Raw genomic sequence first — 15680 nt, 5'->3', positions numbered from 1 at the left:
CTCACTTTAATATATTTTACACAGGGAAGAAAACACGAATTGGAAAGGTGAAGGTTAAGATGCATGGGAAATCAGAATCATAAGACTCTGAAATTTTTATTAATAGAAAATTTCCAAATGACTAGTTGTGTGCAGGAACTGTAAACATGCTACTTAAAATGCAGCTTCATGAATTATGTATCAAGAAAATAAAAAGGTGAATAAGATCAGCAGCATCCTACAATACTGGATGATCAGAACTTCTAGGCTCTGAGTTTTTTTCTGGCCATGCTGCGTGGCTTGCAGGATCTTAGTTCTCTGATTGGGGACTGAACCTGGGCCTATAACAATGAAGTGGTCAGGTACTAATCACTGGACTATCAGGGAATTCCCTAGGTTTTTTGAAAACTGAGAATCCATACTATAAGAGGCAGTGTTCCAGACACAGTGATATCTCAGAGCAGAACTACAGGTACGTAATACTATACGTACTTTATAGATGAGAAAACTGAGGCTGTGGCTCAGATCATGAACTCCTTATTGCCAAAATTCAGACTTAAATTGAAGAAAGTGAGGAAAACTAGACCACTCACTAATGTCACTAGACCATTTAGGTATGACCTAAATCAAATCCCTTATGACTATACAGTATAAGTGAGAAATAGATTTAAGGGACTAGATCTGATAGAGTGCCTGATGAACTATGGATGGAGGTTCATGACATTGTACAGGAGACAGGAATCAAGACTATCCCCAAGAAAAAGAAATGCAAAAAAAGCAAAATGGCTGCCTGAGGCCTTACAAATAGCTGTGAAAAGAAGAGAAGCAAAAAGCAAAGGAGAAAAGAAAAGATATACTCATTTGAACATAGAGTTCCAAAGATTAGCAAGGAGAGATAAGATAGCCTGCCTCAGTGATCCGTGCAAAGAAATAGAGGAAAACAATAGAATGGGAAAGACTAGAGATCTCTTCAAGAAAATCAGAGATACCAAGGGAACATTTCATGTAAAGATGGCTCAATGAAGGACAGAAATGGTATGGACCTAACAGAAGCAGAAGATATTAAGAAGAGGTGGCAAGAATACACAGAAGAACTGTACAAAAAAGATCTTCACGACTCATAATCATGATGGTGTGATCACTCACACTCACCTAGAGCCAGACATCCTAGAATGTGAAGTCAAGTGGGCCTTAGAAAGCATCACTATGAACAAAGCTAGTGGAACTGATAAATTCCAGTTGAGCTATTTCAAATCCTAAAAGATGATGCTGTGAAAGTGCTGCACTCAATATGTCAGCAAATTTGGAAAACTCAGCAGTGGCCACAGGACTGGAAAAGGTCAGTTTTCATTCCGATCCCAAAGAAAGGCAATGCCAAAGAATGTCCAAACTACCACACAATTGCATTCATCTCACATGCTAGTAAAGTAATGCACAAAATTCTCCAAATCAGGCTTCAGCAATACGTGAACCGTGAACTTCCAGATGTTCAAGCTGATTTTAGAAAAGGCAGAGGAACCAGAGATCAAATTGCCAACATCCGCTGGATCATGGAAAAAGCAAGAGAGTTCCAGAAAAACATCTATTTCTGCTTTATTGACTATGCCAAAGCCTTTGACTGGGTGGAACACAATAAACTGTGGAAAATTCTTCAAGAGATGGGAATACCAGACCACCTGACCTGCCTCTTGAGAAACCTGTATGCAGGTCAGGAAGCAACAGTTAAAACTGGACATGGAACAGACTGGTTCTAAATAGGAAAAAGAGTACGTCAAGGCTGTATATCATCACCCTGCTTATTTAACTTATATGCAGAGTACATCATGAGAAACACTGGGCTGGAAGAAGCACAAGCTGGAATCAAGATTGCTGGGAGAAATATCAATAACCTCAGATATGCAGATGACACCACCCTTATGGCAGAAAGTGAAGAAGAGCTAAAGAGCCTCTTGAAAGTGAAAGAGTAAGTGAAAAAGTTGGCTTAAAGCTCAACATTCAGAAAATGAAGATCATGGCATCCGGTCCCATCACTTCATGGGAAATAGATGGGGAAACAGTGGCTGACTTTATTCTTGGGGGCTCCAAAATCACTGCAGATGGTGATTGTAGCCATGAAATTAAAAGACGCTTACTCCTTGGAAGGAAAGTTATGACCAACCTAGACAGCATATTAAAAAGGAGAGACGTTACTTTGTCAACAAAGGTCTGTCTAGTCAAGGCTATGGTTTTTCCAGTAGTCATGTATGGATGTGAGAGTTGGACTATAAAGAAAGCTGAGCACCAAAGAATTGATGATTTTGAACTGTGGTGTTGGAGAAGACTCTTGAGACTCCCTTGGACTGCAAGGAGATCCAACCAGTCCATTCGAAAGGAGATCAGTCCTACGTGTTCATTGGAAGGAGTGATGTTGAAACTCCAATACTTTGGTCACCTGATGCGGAGAGCTGACTCATTTGAAAAGACCCTGATGCTGGGAAAGATTGAGAGCAGGAGGAAAAGGGGACGACTGAGGATGAGATGGTTGGATGGCATCACCAACTCAATGGACATGGGTTTGGGTAGACTCTGGCAGTTGGTGATGGACAGGGAGGTCTGGCATATGAGGTTCATGGGGTTGCAAAGAGTAGGATACGACTGAGCAACTGAACTGACCAGCTTTTAAGGTCCTTTGTATTATTTAAACAACAAAAATCACTAAGCATAATATTTACAAAATAACCTCCTTCATTTGCACACATGTAGTCTAAAACTAATAAAAGGTAAGCTTAATTATAGCTTACTATTTAGCGTTTTTAAAAAAAAACAAAGCATAAACTGAAAGGTATGCTGAAGGTTCTGGAACTCTGCTAAGGGATGTCCTTTAAATTTCCTATAACTACTAGCAAACACACATACATTTCTCATAAAGCATTATGGGAAAATAAATATAATGCTATGCCTCTAAATTAAGTAAAAGCTCAATTCTGAAAAGCTAAAACAATTTCACCTAAAAAGCACCTTATTATAAATACTTATCAAATAAGTTGCATAATTATAACAGAATATAATTTTTAAAGGTACAGTATCAGAAACAAAGACTACTACCTCAGCAGTAAATACATTGTATCACAACCCATCATTTAGTAGGTACCAACACTAGAATTCATTTTCAATAAGAGATAAAAAGAATAGCTGACCTAAGCTGTAGCAGATATAAAATTGCAGACACAGAATTCAGAAGCCCTAATAATGATCTCTTTGGATGGCAATTTCACATTGTGTATCATACATATGTTCTTTAAAATGTGTATACTCTGATGTAACAGTTACAAATCCAGGAATTTATATGAGGAAAACAATTGGCAAACACACAAATCTGTACATAAAATGATTATTTTACCCAGTGCTGTTTCAAGCTTTTCCTTAATATTAAACTAAATGTTCCCAACAAAAACTTTAAAATGTAGCACAGGCATACAATAAAACAGTGTTAGTCATTAAAAACTATGTTTTTCTAAGCGTAGATCTTGGTTTCTAAATACCATTGCCATACAAGAAACCAAGGTTTCTTTGTGAAATGGCTAATTGTGAGTCTATGGCAGGAAAGGCTCAAAGTTTATTGTTGTTTTGCATTTTTATTTATTCCTTAATACTCTGTCTTGTTCTGCATAGGTTATAAGGTGGTAAGGGCCATTTCAGTTCTTACCTCTTGATGTTTTTGTTATAGAGCTTGAGTGTGGGAAGCCTAGATACTGAATTTTTAAAATATTTTTTTTTAATTCCTCAGAGATTTTATCTCCTACCCTTTGTCAAGTGCTATGCTGGATATTAGGGACGCAATGGTGAATCAGGCAGAGTAACGTCTTACTGTGCCAGAAAAGAAAGAAATGCTCAAAGACTAATGATGCCAACTTCAAAAGACTCAGAATTGGTTTGAAAAGGATCCTTTACTATCCAAATTTGGGACACTGTGTGCCTCAAAAAGAAAAATGAAAGCAATGGATTACACTAAACTGAATAAAAAAGAAGCCTATAGTAACACTAAAAAAAGAAGGGGTGACGGGACTCTTCTTCAGGGAAGAATTTCTAAGAATCCAACTCATTTCACACTGATTCTTAGTAAAAGGATTTTTCATTCACCAATGGAGAGTTTGATTCAGTTACTGATTTTCAAAGGACGTAACACCTTAGAAAGATAGCTGGGCTAATAGGCCCATAGATAACTTGGTTCATTACAAAATGGAAAAAGATATCTTTAAAAAGGAAAGATCTGGTAGTCACCACTTCAATCAGTGATTATACTGACACCATTAATAAGGAATAAACTGACATTATTTATTACATGGCTGGCTTCTATGATAGCTCAGTTGGTGAAGAATCCACCTGCAATGCAGGAGACCACAGTTTGATTCCTGGGTTGGGAAGGGATAGGGTACCCACCCCAGTACTCCTGAGCGTCCCTTATGGCTCAGCTATTAAAGAATCTGCCTGCAATGTGGGGAGACCTGGGTTCATCCCTGGGTTGGGAAGATCCCCTGGAAAAGGGAAAGGCTACCTACTCCAGTATTCTGGCCTGGAGAATTCCATGGACTGTCCATGGGATTGTAAAGGGTCGGACATGTAAGAGCGACTTTCACTTTATTACATGTACCTGATGTGCTGAAATGAAATGCTGACATAAGTAGTTTTACTGACTAAAAAACTGCCAGAATCTAAACATAAAGAAATCAGATAAATCCAGATTGTGGGATAGTCTACAAGACAACTTGTCTGAACTCTTCAAAAACATCAAGGCTGGGATCTTCCTGGTGGTCCAATGGTTAAGAATACACCCTCCAATGCAGGGGACACGGTTCAATCCCTGTTGGAACTAAGATCTCACATGCCACAGGGCCTGCACACCACAACTACTGAGCCTGTACTCTCCGGAGCCCATGCTTGTACTGAGCCTCAGCCTGTACTCTCTCGAGTCTGTGGCAAGCAGAGAGATACCTGCTTGCCACAATGAAGGCCTGGTATGCCGCAACTAAGATCTGACGCAACCAAACAGTAAATAAATAATATAAATTAAAAAAAAAATCAAGGTCATGAGAGATAATATAAAAATAGAAGTTATTCTGTGGTGGTGGTGTAGTCGCTAAGTCATGCCCAATTCTTGTGATCCTGTGAACTGCAGCACCCCCCAGCTCCTCTGTCCATGGGATCTCCTAGACATGTATACTGGAGTGGGTTGCCATTTACTTCTCCAGGGAATCTTTCCAACTCAGGGATTGAACCTGAGTCTCTTGCATTGCAGGTGGATTCTTTACTGTTAAGCCACCAGGGAAGCCCCAGGGGTAATTCTACATCAAAAGAAAATGAAACTAACAACCAAATACAATCTATAATCCTTGACTGGTCCCTGAATTTAAGACAAAGTACAAATACATCAACTATGGAGAAAGTCTAGCCATAAAAGACATTTGTGGACAACTGAGGAAAATTTATTGGATAATATCCATGTCCAATTTCTTATCTGCATTTTGTTATATAAAAGAATGCTCCTATTCTTAGGAAATACATGTGGAAGAATTCCAGGCAAGGCACCATGTCACTGGCAACTTAGAAAACAAGGAAACATTGCTAAATCGTTTGAAAATGTGTTTAAACAGAAGAGAGTTAAGCAAATGTAACAAAATAATATTTGGTGAATCTACGTAAATGTTGTATGGGCATTTGTTGTCTGTTTTTTTTTTTTTTTTTCCAATTTTCTGCAGAAGGAAAATTTTCTAAAATTGGGGAAAAAACATGAACCAGGGAATGGTGTATCTCTATACTTAGGGCATTCACAACAAGGAAAGCAGTTTACACTGTAGTACATATAAGACAAAATTCACTTTTTATAAAGAAACCATGATGTTTATATATGCATAATCCCATGGAAAAAAGTATAGAAAGACATGCACTAAAAAGTTAATGGTAATTAGTGTCTAGGGATAGATGCCTAGTAACTTAATTTTTCCTCCTTTTTAAATCCATAGCTTTGAGTTTTAAAATGATATATTACTTACATACTAAAGCAGTAAACAGAAATAATTATCTTCATGCTGTGTAAGGTATATTCAAGCAACTGAGAAAGACAAAGGCTGAGAGAGGCAGAGAGAAAAAGGGAAGAATAGATGAAAGGGAAAAACAAGGAATAGGAAAGGATACTATCACATTCCTTATTTATTAAAGCTGATGTGGGTTTTTTTCCTTAAGTGTCCAAATAGATTTCACTTAAATAACTCCATTTACAGTTATAACCAGTTAACCAGAGAAAGGCAGAAAAGTTGTATCATGAGTAACAAAGAATAATAATATCTCCTTATGTCAGTTCATTTCCACACAGCTGTCTTAATTAACTTACAAATATGTCCCCATTGCTCCCCTTCTCGAGCTCTCTTTGGCATTCTGTCTGCCCACAAGATAAAGACAAGACAACACAGCAGACCATACAAGGCTTTCCACACTGACATTTCCAGCCTCAATTTCCTGTTATCCTGTGTATCCTGTATTTCTGCCACAATGAACTCTTGATCCCAAACATATCATGCCTAATTTGTATCCCTAACACCATGCACAGAGTTCGACATAGAGTAAGAGATTAAAAATAATCTTTGAGAAAAAAAAAAAGTGTAAAAATTCAGCAGCTACTTCTAACACCTCAACTACCAAAAAACATCAAGAGATGAAAAATGAAATTACCTATGCCACCTTAAATCCTAAATGGAACAAGACAGCATACTAAGGAATAAGTAAAATGCAAAACCAACAACAAACTATACATTAGTACAACACTAAGTGTCTTCAAAAAAGCCATGTGTGACTTTAAGCACTCCAATACTACAAAGTACCTCTGTGGAAAATGAGGAAGAACAGTGGGCACAGCAAGGTTTTAGTGATTATTCTCGGCCAGGAAAAATATATGATTACTAAAGAAAATAAATCTACTCTGTTCTTCCAAGAGATGTGTTACATAACCATCATCTATGGATGTTTATAAAGGCCCCCAATATTTTCAAATTACTTATTCCTGATGGTAAATATGAAGATATAACTCCTTGCAAGCTGAAAAAACAATGTAAATAATCTGTCAGTGGTACTTCCTGAAGTTAACCTTGAACTTTCAAATTCATTTGGAAAAGTCAGACAGGAAATGACCCTGTAGAATACTAGATGTTATTTTCTCTAACTGTAATGCTAGGCCCAAGGTTTTAAAAGCCCAGAGGGCATTTTTACATTCTGCTAAAATTTCCTGGCATTAAAAAAAAAAAATATTAAGAGTATGGTTCATCTGTCACACTATGTACAAATATTTGTATTAACACCTATCAATTAATTCCATTCTTGCTTTACTGGGAGTAAGATCATCCCACAGAAAACCAAGATAGTTTCTTAGTGAGTCTAATTCGCTTACTCATTTAAACACACTTTATCAGTCTTACCAGAATAGGTAACTGCCGTGGTACTATAAGTAGCACTCTGGGTATAGGATGGCACCACAGTAGCTGCAGCTGCTACTGGCTGTACGGTGGAGGATACAGGATAAATGGAGAAAGTAGTGGTAGCTGGACTTGGTGTGGCTGGTTTTATGGCTGTCACTTGTCGAGTTTGCTGGGCTTGTGTATACTGAGTTGCACCTTGGCTATAACCTGCTTTAGGGGCTAAATTGGGAAAGAGACATAAGAAAATTAGAAAGGTGAACCTTAGTTACTCAATATCCTAGAAAAAACAAACATAAACATCATTAACTGGAAATTTTATGCTAGCAATTTCTCCTTGATAAAAGGAGTAAAATTCTTATTACCAACTTCATAAAATACAACATCTATATAAATTACTATTCTTCCCCAGATGCTTTCTGTGTATTTTCAAAATGACATTTTGTCAAGATTTGCCACTAATTGAAATACCAGCACTACTTAAACCATGTCATTAACAAATAAAGTTTTAAGGAAAGAATGTTTGTGTGTGTATTTGGGCTAGTCAGTATACTTGAGAGTTATGCTTAATACTGGGAACAAAACAGAGATTGCCTCAAAGTATAGTTTAAGTCACAGTAAAATTTTCAATGCTTGATTATATGGAACTTGTTCAAACACCATTTAAAAGAATTTTACTGATTTGTCCATAGTGAACTTCAAGCTAATTACAACCCACAAGGAGCTACTTATTTAATTCTTCAAATGTCAATAGCTCGAGTGCAGCTGTTCTTAAACGGCTGTCATTAAAGTCTCGCCTGAACTTTCTGCTGTCTTTGAACACATTAAAACCAATGTATACCCAGGGTGCAATGTTAAAAGAATCTGCCTATTGATGCAGGAGACTCAAGTTTGATCCGTGGGTAGGGAAGATCCCCTGGAGTAGGAAATGGCAACCCACTCCAGTATTCTTGCCTGGAAAATCCCACGGACAGAGGAACCTGGTGGGTGGGCTACAGTCAATGGGGTCACAAAGAGTCGGATATGACTAAGCGCACACACACACACTTGAATATCTTAAGAATCTTATGAAACTTATCATCACTAAATTAATAATTAATCCCTTATTAAGGATCATTAAAGCATACAAATGTAATTTTCTGAGAAAGGCCCAAATATATCAGGGGCCAAACTCATTTACGTTTAGTTAAGTAAATGTACTTTAAATAAACAGCACTTAACAGTTTATAAAACTTTTTCTACACATAGTATGAAATCTGATCCACGTGACATACAGATGAGTACAACATTTTACAAGAAAACCCTGATGTGCAAGAGCTAAATAATTTACAAAAGTCACATGGTCATGTCAGATTTTAGACTATACCATGGTAATGTGACTCAATATTAATTCAGTACTCTTCAGCATAATCCATCAAACCTTGGTAATTAATCAGGAAGTTTATTAAAGCTCATTGTACCCACAAATCATTAGAAAGGAGACTTAAGAATAAGTCAGGATCATTATAATTCAAAACACTTTTAACCCACTTTCTAAGGGACTCATAGAATCAATCTTAGATCTAAAAGTATCCTAGAAAGAGCTGAGTCAACCACCCTGTCACAAATAAGAGATGAAATGAGGTAAGAAATCACTTGCCCATGATACTGGTAACACCAGGGCTGGAAACCAATTCTACTCTTTTCTAATTCAAGGCTCTACCCACACTCTCATGGTCCTTTAAAAATAAAAGAGTCGCCTACTTTTCAAGCTGTATTGTCACTCTGTTTATTTAACTTATATGCAGAGTATGTCATGTGAGATGATGGGCTGCATGAAGCTGGAATCAAGATTGCCGGGAGAAAAACCAATAAACTCAGATATGCAGATGATACCACCCTTATGGCAGAAAGTGAAGAACTAAAAGAGCCTCTTGATGAAAGCGAAAAAGGAGAGTGAAAAAGCTGGCTTAAAACTCAACATTAAAAAAGCTAAGATTATGGCATCCAGTCCCATCATTTTATGGCAAATAAATGGGGAAACAATGGAAACAGTGACAGACTTTATTTTCTTGGGCTCCAAAATCACTGCAGATGGTGACTGCAGCCATGAAATTAAAAAATGCTCGCTCCTTGGATGAAAAGCTATGACCAACATAGCATATTAAAAAGCAGTCATTACTTTGCTGGCAAAGGTCCACCTAGTCAAAGCTATGGTTTTTCCAGTCGTCTTGTATGGATGTGAGAGTTGGACTATGAAGAAAGCTGAGTGCCGAAGAATTGATGCTTTTGAACTGTTGGTGTTGGAGAAGTCTCTTGAGAGTCCCTTGGACTACAAGGAGATCAAACCAGTCAATACTAAAGGAAATCAGTCCTGAATATTCATTGGAAGGACTGATGCTGAAGCTCCAATACTCTAGCCACCTGATGTGAAGAACTGACTCCTTGGAAAAGACCTTGATGCTGGGAAAGATTGAAGGCGGGAGGAGAAGGGGATGATAGAGCATGAGATGTCTGGATGGCATCACTGACTCGATGGACATGAGTTTGAGCAGGCTCTGGCAGTTGGTGATGGACAGGGAGGCCTGGCATGCTGCAGTCCATGGGATCATAAAGAGCTGCACACACTGAGCAACTGAACTGACTAACTTTTCAGAACTTGGAGAGCTTTGGCCTTAAAGGTGCTCAGTTAAATTTCTATGAAAAAAATCCATCTTTTAAAGACTACAGATATGTAGGCTTCTTTGCAAACAAAACAGTTCCTGCATTCAAACCATTAATATATATTGTACTATCAGTGGCTGATAACAATACCAACTGTCATTACAGATCAGAGAAAGATGAATTAAAAATATGGGTCCACAAAATAGAAACCACCATCAGGGCCTCCACTAATTACAAAGGAAGGTATGTCTGGGCATTTCTGGGCAAAAAGCAGGCAGCCAGAAATTACTGCCACAACTTCTTTTGTACAGCTTATTTCAGCAGAAAAAGAACTGTAAGCTGAAGATCAGACATGAAACACACTTCCAAGAGAGAAGGACATGATTATGAACTACCTCCAGGGCCTTCTCTCTTTGGGACTCAAAGGCATTTTTATACAGAAAGAGGACATGGCTAGAACCTGCCTCTCAAGGTAATATAACACAAGAAGTTTAGATGGATTCAAAAGCCTATCTTCATTAAATAACACCTTGAATAATATGTTTCAACAGTGTACAATGAAAGGGTGGTATGTTAATAAACTCACCTGTCTGATAGTAGGTCTCAGCAACGGAAGGCTGAGGCTGGGCGGCGGCAGCTACAGCAGCAGCAGTTGCTGTTGGTTGTTGGTAGTACTGCTTACTATCATAAGCTACAGCAGGAGCTGTGGATCTTACATATGAGTATGAATCCTAAAGAAAGAGAATGAAATCTTGCTATCAGTGAAGTGGCAGAGGGAAAAAACCTCATCTTTGCCACATTAAAAATCTAACAAAGGAAAACAGAAACCTAAATATGTATGAATATAAACAGCAGATTCAAATTCAATACAAAGGGGATTCATTTGGGACTTCATCAAATAAGGTCAAAATCATTTTAGGCAGCATGCTTAACTTTTACAATTGAAAAAAATCATCAAAAAATTTAAAAATAAACATTATTTAAAAATTAATTTTATTTAAAAATTGCATGGTAGATCTGCCTTAAAGATGGATTCCAGAGTAAAGAACACCTGGACGTTCTAAGCTTTGTGACTTGTTTCAGCTTTCTTTTTGTTCGTCCTTATTTACCACTATTTATTAACATAATGATGAGTAAGAGCTTCCAGGTGGAGGGAAGGTAAACAGAGGTTCTAAGGGAAAGGAGTATTATTTACAAATCTCCAAAGCAATGAAGATCAAGGTGAGCTGGTGAATTCTAGCACTGTATATAGTGAGGAGGGCTTGGGATGCACACAGGTAGAAAGACTGAAGAAGCAGGCAGGACCCAGAAAATGATGGGCTTCATACACCCTATTAAAAATAATAAAATTTATTATATTGTCTTTGGACATAAGGAAAACAATCACACGTCAAAGTAATTCTGAGTTTAGAAATCTGCTAAATATCAATAGCAAATGCTAATAATGCTGATCCATATGTCAATTTCTTAGATAACAAAATAAATCTATTTTAGAAAGAATATTAAAAAATCAGAAGCTCCAAAGTTTAAAAACCAGATCTTAAAAGTAAACAAACAAAAAATGGGTTAAAAGAATTAGGACCAAATTTATTAAATAAGCAAGTAGTAATTTAGTGCCATACTAGACATAAGAGACCATATTTTTATAAAGAGAATTAAGAGCTTTATGTTCCCATAAACCTAACGAGAAGCAATTAGATGACTTAAGGGCAGGATCAATTTCTGTTATAGATAAACAGTATCTCGAGGGGAAGAAGTACACATAGGCAATAGACTTTCCACAGTGTTTCAGGAAGACATTATGTAATTTGCTTTAATGGCATTCCAGCATGTGGGTTCCCACACCAGAGGCTGAACCCACGCTCCGTGCAGTGGAAGTGCCAGGGACTGGCAGGTAACCACTGCACTGCCAGGGAAGTCCTGACACTATGCAATTTGTTTGTCCCACATAGCTGAAGCTCATGGTTCTCAAAATAGACATAGGGGTGTCCCAAGTGGATAAATAATTCCACAGTACCAACAAGGGGCAGAAGACCTTATATGTCTTAATTTTTCTCAAAAACTTGTTATAAGATTAAAATATTTAGCCAGTAATTAATTTTTTTTAAATTAAAGCAAACATATATATAGAGTGAAGTGAAATGGACTGGGAGATTATTAATATAAAACTCACTGCAAGGAAGCTTAATCCCTGGAGTATGCCCCCAGATTACCTAGGAATAGACACTCACTTTTCTCTATCATTAGAGGTATATTTTGCAAGACTCAAGTTTGAAAAGTATTGGCTTAGACATTACATTAAACACTGATGTCAGTGAACCTGTATGTTAAGGTTAATGAAAGCAGAAGCTTTCTTACCTGGTAGTTCTGTGTAGTAGCTGGGGGTGGTGGTGGAGGTGCTTCTTGTTGCCTCTGTGTATAACCATAGTCAGTCGCTGTGTGTGCAGTGGGGTAACCTCCATAAGCAGCAGCTGTTGCAGCAGCTGCAACAGCGACTGGAGCAGGCCTGGCAACTGCAACTGTGGCGGCTGCTGGTGCATAGGCAGCAGTAACTGTGTGAGCAGCTACTGGAGCCTGATGGACAGTGTAGCTAGCAACGGTGGTTGGATGAGAGTAGGCTACACCCGAAGCTGGCTGCTGGCTATATTGTGGAGTAGAATAAACAAAATACAATTTAATTTTTAAAATCTAGGAATTCAATCAACTTAAAAGCACATTTCCCAGTAATTTAATCATGGACTACAAAAGAACAGGTATGAACTTAATAAACCACCTAATCAAATATCCTATTTGTTATTGTTTGTGTAATTTTCATCCCTTAATCTGAATAAATTAAGACAGTCACACTTATTGTTTCAGATCAAAAGATCATTATCACAAAGCAGGGAGGACAAACTGAGATAAGAAGCAGTATTAGGAAGAAAAACTAATCAAATCAGGAGCTTAAAAAAGTATCTGCTGTATGTAAAGTTCTTTATTATGTTCTATAGTTTTAAAATACTGTATTCTAGCTCCAATTAAGGAAAACATTTAAGGTAGAAACTGTTACTGACATGACTTAAGAAATACTTCTGATGCTCTAAGGCAGTGGTTCTCAACTAGGGGAGACTATGCCCTCCTGGAGATACCTGGTCATGTCTGGAGATATTTTTGATGATCAAACTGCAGAGGAGAAGGTGGTGATGTGTGCTACTTGTATTTAGTGGGTAGAGGTAAGTGATGCTATTATATATCCTATAAAGGACAGCTATCCACAACAAAGAATTATCCAAAGAATGCCAACAGTGCTGAGGTTGAGAAATCCTTCTCTAGAGTACAGATTTTACAATGCAGTATCTGTTATATTAGATACATTTTCCAGGTTATAGGCAGCAATCATTATACACATTTCTTTCTCTCTTAAAAATGTAGCACATGCTGCAAAAGGAGACCTAAGTCAGATGCTTTGCAATCATAACCATTTAGACCTCAAAGAGACAAAACCATTTTCCAAAACTCTAAAGTAAATGAATCTTCAGGTAAAGTTCTTAAAATAACATTTACTTTAATTTTTAATTTGAGAGCCTATGTCACATAAAACAAGGCCCACAGATGTTAGCATATAAAAACATTTTTGTTGTTTTAGGTTCTCTGTTAAGTAATACATTCACAATCACACCTGCTAAAGCTCTATTACCAAGGCAGAAATGCCTTCTTAAAAAAAAAGGATAGCCCCAACAGTTGTTTAGCTGACAGGTTTTAGTTGACCATACGTTTTAATACGAGTCAAAAGTTAAGTACAGCTAAGAAAAAAATACCTGACATAGCTGAAGCTGCACTAATAAACTAGTGTGCCTGATTCATGGGTTACAGTACAGGATATTCTTCACTGGTATGCACAATACCAAAAAAATATGGCATAGAATTAAAATCTGGGACCATCATATTTTAACTGTATTATGGAAAACACTGACAATTAGAATGTATTCAAAAAGAATCAGTATGAAGTTTATAAATATGGGTATTATTTTACATAAAAAGTAGAGGACCTGGGGACATTCAGTCTAGAAAAGGTGACCTTGGAATTTATGATAGCTGCCTTCTAATAGAAGAGACTTACTCCATGCTGCTCCAGAGAACAGAACTAGAACCAATGGATGGAAGGGTGGCAGATTTCAGCCCAATATGAAAAAGAAAAAAAAACAAAAACTTAGAACAGAGTCCAAAGAAACTCTTATAATTTCTATTTGGATGAGGTTTTCCACATTTTGACACTAAAAATTAGCTAACATTTTCTACATATATGCCAATTATAAGACAAGAAAAAGGAAGTTTAAACTGCCAATAGTGGGAAATTAGATGGGCATTGACATTTTCTATGGATAATTCCACATTGTTAAGAAAAATTCCAGTAACGTATACTTCTTCAAAATTCCTAGAACCGAGAAAAAGAATCATGTTTAAAATATAAATGCGCCAGTTCTGTGGAACTTGTATTTAACATTTACTGGTAAGATTTCGCACATACAGGCTATACGGCTACATAAAAATCCAGAGTCTTGAATTCCTATACTGTTTCCATTCATCTCACTGCTCTTCATCGAGCATCTGTTCACGTTTTGTGCTCCCCAAAATGTGTCCTATAGGACAAAAAGCAAAAGTTGGAGTAGAATAGGAATATCAAATATTCCTATTCCAAGGCAATTTGATGTATACTGCCTCTGATCTTTAGAAGTCCACACAGCTTGGGGACGGATGACCTTGTGTTCTGGTTTATGCCTATTGCCGCACATATTTATTAATAGTATTCTCACTCTCCTGTGTCCCAATTTGAACAATAAATTTTATAGTCACCCTTCCCAGCAGCCATATAAAAAAGATGCCAGTGCATTTAGCAATTACCATATATTTACATTCTTAAGGTTAACTAATCTAACTTGCTCTGTACAACCAGGTCCCTAACTGGAACCACAGCCTCCACCAAAGCATCATGAAGGATGATGATCCACTCTCAGTTCCCAGGTAGTCAAGAGCTAGGGCAGCTGATAGCAGTTAAGAATAAATATTCTCTGATCTGTTATCTTAGATCCATCTGGGAAATTCTTTTTCAATTTCAAATACCTTTAGAAAAACGGTCTTTTACATGACACAGATGACCACACTGGACTACACTAACTCAGTGAAGTATCAAGTAGCTAAGTCTAAACAATTTTTAAGAATTCAGGCCAAGTTCAAATTAGTTTATGTAAAATTAGTCTTAAGTTGAAACAGTTCAAATCAAGGTTTTTGCCTAGTCTCGAGTGTTAGAATAAAAGGTAAGTTATACCTCTATATAAAATTTAAGACTTAACCATCTTTATGGAGAAGAAAATGGCAAACCACTCCAGTATTCTTGCCTGGCAAATCCCAAGGTCAGAGGAGCCTGGTGGGCTACAGTCCATGAGGTCGCATAAAATCGGACACAACTGAGTACACACGCACAACTGTCTTTAAGTTGTTTCTTAAATAGGGAACTCCCTGGCAGTCCAGTGGTTAGGACTCTGAACTCTCACTGCCAATGGCCCCAGTTCAATCCCTGGTTGGAAACTAAAATCCCACAAGTCATGTGCTCCCCTCCACCAATCTTAAATAAACCAG

The 15680-nt window shown here is 37.4% G+C and overlaps 1 protein-coding gene across 4 annotated transcripts in view; it reads right to left on the bottom strand.

The window, feature by feature from the left end:
• Positions 1 to 15680, bottom strand: part of ZFR (zinc finger RNA binding protein) — an 83525-nt gene that overhangs the window by 46084 nt on the left and 21761 nt on the right. For 2 of the 4 annotated variants that reach the window (XM_061393793.1, XM_061393789.1), the window contains exons 3-6: positions 14164 to 14187; positions 12423 to 12705; positions 10651 to 10795; positions 7425 to 7643 (exon numbers count right to left, since the gene is read on the bottom strand). In XM_061393793.1, coding sequence (XP_061249777.1) covers positions 7425 to 7643; positions 10651 to 10795; positions 12423 to 12705; positions 14164 to 14187 — 671 coding nt within the window. The remainder of the gene's footprint in view (positions 1 to 7424; positions 7644 to 10650; positions 10796 to 12422; positions 12706 to 14163; positions 14188 to 15680) is intronic. The other 2 variants (XM_061393791.1, XM_061393792.1) reach the window with 1 other exon arrangement.

The sequence above is a fragment of the Bos javanicus genome, chromosome 20 (assembly GCF_032452875.1).
Source record: "Bos javanicus breed banteng chromosome 20, ARS-OSU_banteng_1.0, whole genome shotgun sequence".
Lineage (NCBI taxonomy): Eukaryota > Metazoa > Chordata > Mammalia > Artiodactyla > Bovidae > Bos > Bos javanicus.
This window is presented reverse-complemented; position numbering and strand designations above follow the sequence as displayed.